The 9,818-nt window shown below is 46.7% G+C and overlaps 1 protein-coding gene across 1 annotated transcript; it reads right to left on the reverse strand.

Annotated features, from left to right (window-relative positions):
* Positions 1-1,185: 1,185 nt before the first annotated feature.
* On the reverse strand, positions 1,186-8,957 carry NECAP1 (NECAP endocytosis associated 1). The gene is made up of 8 exons (XM_015871879.2): positions 8,620-8,957; positions 6,371-6,471; positions 6,129-6,233; positions 5,669-5,750; positions 4,885-4,993; positions 4,614-4,800; positions 3,480-3,573; positions 1,186-3,355 (listed from the first exon to the last, which is right to left on the reverse strand). The coding sequence occupies exons 1-8, from the start codon at positions 8,715-8,717 to the stop codon at positions 3,307-3,309; spliced, it is 825 nt and encodes a 274-aa protein (XP_015727365.1). The 5' UTR covers positions 8,718-8,957; the 3' UTR covers positions 1,186-3,306.
* Between the last annotated feature and the right edge of the window lie 861 nt (positions 8,958-9,818).

Here is a 9,818-nt window from a genome sequence, read left to right on the forward strand (position 1 = left end):
GCACCAGGTGAGAAGGTGTGTCTAACCAAGGGAGTACAGGTGCAAGCAGTACTCTGGAGTGACCAGAAGGGGTGGACCAGGTCCCACACCTCCTCACCTTCATTTAAGGGTTAGCAGCTAAGGGAGTGGCATGTCTACCTGGAGACTGTGCCCTTCCCAAGACTCCACAAGCCTTTGGAAAGGGTGAGCCACTTCCTTCTGTATCACGTTCTAAACTAAATCTTGATGAATACCTTTACAAGTATGCTCCTTATCTCAGTAGAAGGCACCGTCACCTCTTTCTGTTGCTGCTCACTTTGGAAGTGATCTAAAACAACTGGTTCTCAACTTACCTCACTGTCCAATCATCTATTCCACACCTCCTCAGCTTTGTTATAAGGATGTTGTGGGAGACAGTATCAAATGCTTTGCTGAAAATCAAGGTAGACTACATCCATTGCTCTCTCCCCATCCACCCAGCCAGTGAAAGCCTTGGAGTGTGTCCAGAGAAAGGCAGTGGAGCTGGTACAGGGTCTGGAGCACAAGCAGTGAGTAGTCTTGACCACGCTACAGCTAGAAAAATGTTAGGGCCCCAAGCATACATTCCTGGACTCATAGTCCAGCATAGCATAGGATGTGAAGGGACCGTAATGACCATCCAATTGTGACCACCCTGCCACAGGCAGAGTTGCTGTCCTCTAGATCAGGCTGGACAGAGCTCTATTCAGCCTGGCCTTGAACGCTTCCAGGGATGGGGCAGCCCTAACTTCTCTAGGCAATCTGTTTCAGTGCCTTACCACCCTTTGAGCAACAAACTACTTCTTAACATCCAACCTAAACTAGAAGAGTTCTCTCACTTGCTAGTTTTATCCACACTCTTATCAAGAAATATAAAAATCCCTTTAGTCAAGTCTATTTTCCAGATTGTTTCCTTACCCCCTGCCTCCACCTCCCCTACCCCTACCCAACTTACCCCCCACCCCCCACACACCACTTGGAACAGTCATAGATCATGGTTACATCCTTCCATGCTCACGCTTCTTTGCCTGGAGGCTGAACTTGATCCGTTTCTAGAGCTGCTCTTGCCCAGTTTGCAGGTAGTAATGTGCTTGCAGAAGAACAAGTAAGCAAGTGGGATCTTGTTGGAGACAAACATCTCTCTGCAGTACCTCCAAAACAACAATCTGACAACTCAGACTCATGATATTCTTTTCCCCAGCATTACTTCTTTAATTATCATCATTTCACCAATACATTTTATGCTTTATATACATATCTTTAATTTTTGCTTTTTTTTTTTTTTTTTTCAAATACATCATACATTATCTCCAGAATACTAAGACAACATGGAAGAGGCTCCTAATTAGTTTTAACTGGTGCTATGAACATCCTTGGTTTGGAGAACTGATATGTAGTTGAAATGACAGGACCTGTCAATGCTATGGGAAGGGGGGGGGGAAGCCAACCAGTGGAGTCCATCGCTTAGCTAGCGTATTATAGCTACCCACAGATTCTGAGCAGGCAAGGAGCTTAAGTATACTAAGACTGCAGAAGTGACTTGGGAGGTGGGGGGAGGGCGAAAGGAAGGAAAGAACAGGGGAACACCAAGAAAGCCAGGTTAACAGGGCTGAATGAGTGCTTAAAACACATCTAAGAGCAGTCTTGTCCCCACTACCACAAGTGCAGAGCTATTTTCAAAAATAGTTTTACTTCCAAGAGTGATGGTCTCAGTGAAACACAGTCCCCAGAATGCCCTCAATGTAGTAAAAGGATAAAGAGCTTTGCAAGTGCAAACAACTAACTACTCTCTCTCTTAACATCCTCACCAGAAAATCTTGATCCCAAAGGGTACTATTTACTTGCATATCCCAGTTACAGAAGTGTTGATGTTGAGCTGGTTTGGTGTTGAAAATGGGAAGAAGCCTTCTAGTGAAGCACCCAAGTGCTAGCGTTCTAGTCATTGTGGCCATCATCCTGGCTAGTGTTCTGGCTTGGCAGTTAGCATGGAGGGGCTTGGGAGGTCTTAGCCTGCCGGCAGGCTTTCCCAAATTTACCAGCAGATTTGCACCCCAAATCACATCCACAGCTGCTGGAAATGAAATAATGTACAAAGGGCCTTCAAGAACTTTCCTAAAAAGAAAATCCACAAGGAACTTAGGTGGGTTACCTTGGCTGTCACAGCTCAAGATTGGGTCTACCATCCATTTCTTGCCTAAATGATAAGAGATGAAAACAGGAGAGTGACTGTCTCTTTACCAGAAATTAACAGCCTGTCCCACCATGGTCCTTACTGTGGCCTGAAAATGTAATACTTGCTGTTAACTTCTCACTGTTACAAGTATCACTTGACAAATAAAGGTCAGGGCTCAGTAGTGTGTCACAGGAACATGAAATGCTGAGTAGTGGGATAACTAGATTGACATCTAGCACAAGTAACTACCTAATTACAAAACCAGGCTTTTTTCTTTTTTTTTCTCCAAAGCTATTTCCATTTAAACAGCTCACTGACAATGAGGTTTTATTTTCCTGAAGGAAGTGGGGAAAAAAAGGAGAAAGTGAGAAATTCCTCCAGTGAATCCACAAGCAAAGCACAGAGCCTAATGATGGGGTGTCCAGCCGCAGCTAAATCATAGGGGCAGCAAGTCTACTCGAGGACTTGCACAATTCCTCCCATAGGAGCAAAGGAACATCCAGTACTACCAAGAAATGCACCAACAAAAGGAAATGCACTGCATGCGTGGCAAGACTCACTCCTCACTACAGACATAATTAATCAAGTTGCATTTTGTGTTAAGACTCAGGAGAAACATGATAGCTTACAGCTTCCGTTTGAAATTCACAGCCTTCAGCACTGAAGGCCGAGCTGCAGCAATTCAAGTCGCTATTGAAAGCGGATGCCGAAAGCAGTCTGTAACCAAAAAATATCAAGAATGAAGAACCCAGAGACATCTACCCAGACTCCTCCTGTGTGCACTTTCCTTAGGATTCTTGCTTTCCTTGTATGGAAAAATAGAGAAGAACTAGGATGTACCATGCAACAGCCAAGTGAGTAAAAGAGATGAGGCTCTCTTCCCTTTGCTCACCTTGTGAGGAGTCAGGATATTCTCTTCAGGTTCAGTGGGTTTCACTGCAGGAATCAAAAACAGCAAGTTCTGACTGAAATAAAGATCTGGCTTTAAAAAGAAAAAAAAAAAAGAAAGAAAGAAAAAAAAGAATTGTCCTGACTTGTTTTTGATTGTAGACTGGAGAGGTTTGTGCCCCCTGTGACTCCATTTGTGCCTCTAGGTTCTTGGTCCTCAGTTTATACCATTCCACTGCTTTCACCATTCAGAACTGGACCCAGTTGGACTGCTGAGGAGCCTGATTAGGAACACCACTGAAAGAAAGAAAGAAAGAAAAATCAAACGTGTACCCCTAAGAAAGCCTGTTAACTCACTGCTCCTTCAGCACACATTAGAATGTCACCCTTCCTGTGCACAGTCCCCTCCATCACAGTTTACCTGGATGCAGTGTTGAAGTCTCCCCAGACGTCTGTGGCAGTTGACGTTGGTGTCTTGGATGCATATGCGGGAGCATCTAAGTCTAATAGAATACCTGAGAGAGAAGAAAAGGAAAAATCTGAAATCTGTCAAGTTAGTAGGAAAAAAGAAACAAAAACAACCTGCAGGCATTTAAACTGTCACGTTATACAAACTACTGGATGCAGTAGCACAGAACCTTTGAATGGACTCCAGCTCTTCAGAAGAAGAGAGAATTTTTAAGGGCCTAGTCTGTGTTAACAGCAGCCCTTTTTGTCAAAGGTTCACTGAGGCTCCAGCTCCTGCTATAGGGTTATTTTGTCTTCAGGAACCACTAGGCCTCCATCTAGCTTATCAACTGGCAGGTTTATAACATATTATCTCCTCCGAGGGGACCTAAGGTTTAGACTCAGTACAAGCACAGCAATCATAACAGTTGCTATCAGTACAAATGACACACTGCAGCCCAGCCCTATTCAGAAGCTTGTGCTTTCTTCTCACTCAGGTCTGTATAGATCTATGAATTCAGAAATAGTGCTACGTTGTGGTCATGCATTTAATTCGGCATCCAGAAGACACAGCAACCTCTTTGTTACAGCCCAGTCTCACTATATTTTGTACCTTCTGGTCTTCATACTAAAAGCTACCTCCTTCCCTGTTTAAAGCCTTTCTGGAAGTGCTTTTCCTGCACCTTTCAACAACCATGGGCTATTTGTATTTCCCTACAAAAAGCAAGCAACTGAGCACTCCTTTTCTGAACATTCCATACAGCTCTGCCAGTGCCCCTAAAGCACATACAAGTTCAGAAGAATCCAAGTACTTAAATTCCATATCTACCTGTCCAGGTCATTTCGGCCACTTCATTTGTTTTCTCCTTTTGCAAGGAGAACAGCTACAATGCTATTCGAGGGGCTAACATTATTAAACAAACACAGAGATCCTCAGGTCAAAGAGGGAAAAGACCTCAGGGTGCATCAAGTTTCATCGGTGTTTTTTTTTAACTGCTCTGTTGATATTACAATGAACTTGAACATCCCTTCCCTGACACAGGCCTCTGCTCTCTCTCTTTGTGCCTGCTAACATTTGATAGGTTGTTTGCTCTATGTTAACATTTACCTGCACTGCTCACGTTACTGGATTTCGGTACGGGTGGTGGTGTGACATGGTTGGCAATTGATGTGGAAGAAGCAGGAGGGACCGAAGGGGCTGCAGTTTTGCCTCCTGGTGGGGGTGGCAGCAGACTTAAGCCCCCTGATCCAGACACACGAGGCTTGGCTGCTCCTCCTTTCTTTGTTGTCATGTTCTATATAAAAAATGAGAGGACAAGTGAGGAAGGTTATCTACTGGAATATCCAGAAAAAGAGACAGGGTTGACTGGGCTCCTTACCCCAATGCTCAGTTTGATGGTCTGCCCTTCCTTAAACCCTAAATCCAATTTAGGACGTGTGTCAGCATCCAGGGTCTCCTTGGAGATCTCAGTTTCCTGCTTCACCCACCTAAAAAGAAGACAGAAGAAAGATAAGAGACTGTGGCAAATAGGAGCAGAGTGATTCTTTTCCACAACCTGACAAGTAACTATCTTGCCTTTTCAAACCAGATACCCCTCCACTCCCAGCGTAGTACAGCAAAAAGCTCAAAAAACGACAAACCCAAGAGACTGTCTGTAGTGTCATAGGATTTAAGAATAAGACTCAGGGGCCAGAAGGAAAGCTGAGGAGGGTATGTAGGAAAGAAGAGCATACAGCAACGGGATGAGGAAAAGAGTAGCTTCAGATTAGATATCAGGAAGACATTCCTCACTGTGAGTACAGTGAGATACTGGAACAGGAGGTGCCCAGGATGCTCCCTCCCTGGAGCTGTTCAAGGCCAGCTTGGATAGGGCTTTGAGCAACCTGGTCTAGTGGGAAGCGTTCCTGCCTACAGCAGGGAGACTGGAGCTAGATGGTCTTAAAAGTCTCTTCAAACCCAAACAAACCTATTGCTTCCAGATTAGACCCTGAAGGACTCCCAGCTCACATGACAGTTGGCAATACATTCAAGCATTCCTAATGGTGCCAGAGCAGGGCTTCATGTCCTTCCCAAGGAAACCTCTGCTAAGTGAATGAGCACCACCACCCAACACATTCCAGGGGCCAGAGGAAAAAATAGCATTCCAGAAAAGCACAACTCACTTGAAGTGATCCTGCAAAGACACATTGAAGTCAAAGGCATCACCACGATCTGTGAAACCGATGCCTATAAAAGCACTTCGTCCTAGCAAGGAGACAGAAGGAGTCATTGGAAATGCACTGTGAATGGGCCCGTGTTCATTCACTCCAACAACCGCTCTGTGCTACCTCCTTCCAATTGATCTACTGCTGAAATCAGCATCTCACAGAATGTCACTGTTCCTAGCCTACAGGATGCACTCCTGCCATGTGGTACCCTCAGAAACCAAATGCTCCTCCCCAGCCCCCGGACTCTGCAATGTAGAGAACCCTTCTGCATCAACCTTTCCTTCCCATCCTTCCGGGCATTTGACCCGACCTTTTCAGTGTTCCAATCACTATCTCAAACCACCACACATACACACAGCTTCACTGGGTTGAGTGTCCTCCACCCCTGGCACTTAGCATACATGACTCAACTCACCAGTCCCATCCTGAATCCGAATCACAAAATAACGGCTGGAATCTGTCACAGTCTCCACTGCAATGCCAGGATATTGGTCTATGGGAGCCTGGGCAAAGAGCTCCCCTACAAACAAAGAATGAAGTACTGAGGAAAGCAAACATTTTTCTAAAGCATGTCCAGAACTGTCATACACAGCTATGGGCAGGCTCATAATCAGTAACCACTGTCACAATTTCAACAAGCCACATTACTCCACTTACCTGAAACCTTATCCTCTAGTTTTACATATGCAGTTTTGCCTTTGGAGGTGACACGAAGTCTTCCCGTCCAATCTGGATGGTCCAATTTCCAGTCAGATGCCCTGAAAAGAAAAGCAGCTGTTCACTGACTGCATCTCAGCCCTTCAGCCCAACCAGCTCAGCTAAAGTTTCTGTTCCCAAACCTTCAACACATGAGGCTGCCTTCTCTATTCAAACAACACACGAGATCTCAGCACCTCTCTACTGCTGCCAGTCTACAAACATAACTCAGATAGGTCTGTCCTTCCTCCATATAAAGGGAAACAGACAACAAGCAGAGAACATCAGCTCATCTCTACCATTATAAGCTTCCATAAGAGAAAAGACTGAAGCCCAAAAACTCACTTGGAACAGTAAATCCAGAAGGGACTAAAAAACAGTTTATGAGTATTTTCTAGGAAGACCTAGCATAAAGAAAAGCCAATCCATTATTCTACCCCATTGTTGTAAAATAACATCAAGTACCTCTGAATCTAGAGGCTTCTAGGTTACATATACTGGGTAAAATATCAAAAGGTAAAGTTCAACACTTGATTATCCCATCCAGAGGGACAGAATGTCATCTGGAGGGACCCAGATAGTCCTGAGCAGTGGGCCCAGGAGAACCCTGCACCTGAGGTGAAGCAGCTCTCGCTACCAATATAAGCTGGGGGATGAAAGGATTGCGCACAGCCCTGCCACAACAACCTGGGGGTACTGGTGGGTGGCAAGCTGGACATTAGCCAGCAATGTAGTCTCACAGCTCAGAAAGCCAACTGTATCCTGGGCTGCATCAAAAGAAGTATGGCCAACTGGTCAAGAAAGGTGATCCTGGCCCCTCTACTCTGCACTGGGAAAGCCTCACTTGGAATACTGCATCCAGATTTGGAGTCCTCAGTACAGGAGAGGCAAAGACCTGCTGGAGTCTGTCCAGAGGAGGGCAACAAAAATGATCCAAGGGATGGAATGCCTCTCCTAGAGGACAGGCTGAGAGAGCTGGGGCTGGAGAAGGCTCACAGGTGACCTGATAGCAGCCTTTCAATATCTAAAGGGGAGCTACAGGAAAGGGGATAGAGTCTTTAGCAGGGTCTGTGGTGACAGAACAAGGGGAAATGGCTTCAAGCTCAAAGAGGATAGATTTAGCTGGACAAAAGGAAAAAGTATTTTACAGCGAGACTGGTGAGGCACTGTAACATGCTGTCTAGAGATGTGGTAGATGCCCTGTCCCTGCAGAATTTCAAGGCAAGACTAGATCAGGCCCTTGGCAACCTGATTTAGCTTTGCAGGCCCCTGTTCATTGCAAGGGAGCTGAACTATACCATTAAGGATTCTTTCTAACTCTAAGGATTCTGTGATTCTACAATATCTAACTCATGTTTCAGGGAACAGTTCAAACTGAGAGCTAAAGTTGACTCCCCTTAGAAAAAAGCATAGCAAATCACTAACATGTTCTTATGTCCTGCATATGATGTGCTAGGCTGTTCCCATTCCTCCACAGTACAGGAGGGAATGCTCCCGGGCTAAGGCAGACAGCACACGATGCAATTAAAAATTATCAGTGTAATTCAGTACATTGTCTGTAGCTGAAATCAGCAGAACTAGAGGTGCTATGACCTCAGAAAGTACTTCTGATCTCCTTGCAACTAGAGAGCAGCTCAGCAGGCACTAGCACCGACAAGAACCCGCTTTTCAATTCCCTGCTTATTCACTCAGAAGGGATCACACCAGCTGATCGCTTCTGTGAACACCGGAGCCACATGCTGCATTAGCTGTGCCAGCTTTGCAGAGACAACAAGAGGAGGGGGTGGGGAAGGATGCACATCTATTACCAGGACAACAGTAATGGTACGACCCCAAGTTCACACATGAAAGTAGCTTTTTACTCCACAGATCTGCTTATGGCTTCCCCCCTTCTCTGTCCCAGCGATTATAAAATCCGATATCCCTGATCTCGGTTAGGAGGCAAAAAGCAAAGCCGGCTGCTGCCCCCTGCTTCCATGGGGGCACAAAGCACCGGGCTCCATCCTGACACCCATCTTTCCTCACACACCGGCTGCAGCAGCACCCTGCCACCCTGATGTGATCACTGGCCCTTCCTCGTTCTCTCCCCAGCCCACTGAGTGGGCAGCAAGGGCTGGGCCACACCAGGGCGGTCACGGAGCCACCCTTGAAGCGACACGGCGGTACGGGATCCGTGCACAGCCCGGCCCGGCACCACGGCACCCTCTGACCTGTATCCGCGGTTGGATGTCCGCGGCGGGATGCGGTACACGTTGACATCAGGCTTCACGCAGAGGACAGACTCGTACTCCAGCTCAGCCGCCGCCATGTCACAGACGAACTTCAGGCTCTAACGAGGACTGAGGGATAAGAATCTAATACGAGGGGGCTCTTCCAACAGCCATCTTTGATGAGGTCACACACCGTCTGGAGGGCGCTGCTGAGGCCTGAACGGAATCAGGCCACGTCGAAGGCGTGGGGGGGAAGGAAGGCATCTTGGATCCTGGCAGCAGAACGCTCCGCAGGGGGCGGCCATCTTGGAATGGGTTCTGAACTGCAATAGGAGCCGGCGCCATCTTGGGGCTTGGCAGTGCCGTCACTGCCCCCGCCCCTCTCGCAGGGTTTGGCGTGGCCATGTTTGGTGCGGGCGCTCTGCGGAAACCGAGCGCCTTACGATGAGCTCAGGTTCCGGACCGGCGCAGAATGAAGTTTGTCCAGAGTGGGAAGAGCCGGGCTAAGGGCTGTGTGCCGTTGTGGGGGCGATCTGTTGGCTCCGGGACTGAAGTGCTGTGGAAGCAGAGGTTGCCCCGGGGCCACGGTTGTGTCAGGAGGAGCGGACGGGCTTCCCACACGGAGTCCAGGCTGCGAGGAAGGTCGGGAAGCAGCTTTCTATCCGCATTAGTCACGGGGAAGGACCGCCAGCAAGATGATGATGCCGTGCTGAACGCTGAGATGCCATAGATTGGGTCATGCTGAAGCAGAATTGGCTTTTCACACACTTAGAGAGATGGTTCTAGTTCCTTTTTCTTCCCTTAGATTTTTCTTCTCTGCAGTGTTACATTAAAACATGAACTGCAAGTGAGAATGGTTGGTCATACGCTGTGTAGTTGTGGGACTGCTTTGTAAAAACACTCGGCACTGAGACCTCACAAAGAGTTACAACCACTACATCAAACCAGACTGATGCTATAAAATCTAAAATCCCCTTAGTTCTATGGTTTTGTTCCTCTCCTTTTTTTCTTACCTTCATGATAGAAATATTAAACATTAAAATGTTACATTACTTATATATATTATTAACTATTTTAATATGATGGAAAGCACAACAGTGCTTTCCAAACAATTTCCAAAGCACAGCAGAGCAACAAGTTCCCAGACCACAGCAAGCAAGGATTCACTCAAACACAACAGCAGTAAGGACAGAAATAAG

The sequence above is a fragment of the Coturnix japonica genome, chromosome 1 (assembly GCF_001577835.2).
Source record: "Coturnix japonica isolate 7356 chromosome 1, Coturnix japonica 2.1, whole genome shotgun sequence".
Classification (NCBI taxonomy): Eukaryota; Metazoa; Chordata; class Aves; order Galliformes; family Phasianidae; genus Coturnix; species Coturnix japonica.

What these genes read in the sequence shown, in the direction of transcription:
- NECAP1 (XM_015871879.2), bottom strand. Translation starts at nt 8,717, where the DNA reads ATGGCGGCGGCTGAGCTGGAGTACGAGTCTGTCCTCTGCGTGAAGCCT. An exon ending in ACATCCAACCGCGGATACAG is followed by an intron (nt 6,472 to 8,619) that starts GTCAGAGGGTGC and finishes TTTTCTTTTCAG; the next exon opens with GGCATCTGACTGGAAATTGG. An exon ending in CCATCAAACTGAGCATTGGG is followed by an intron (nt 4,801 to 4,884) that starts GTAAGGAGCCCA and finishes TTTTTTATATAG; the next exon opens with AACATGACAACAAAGAAAGG.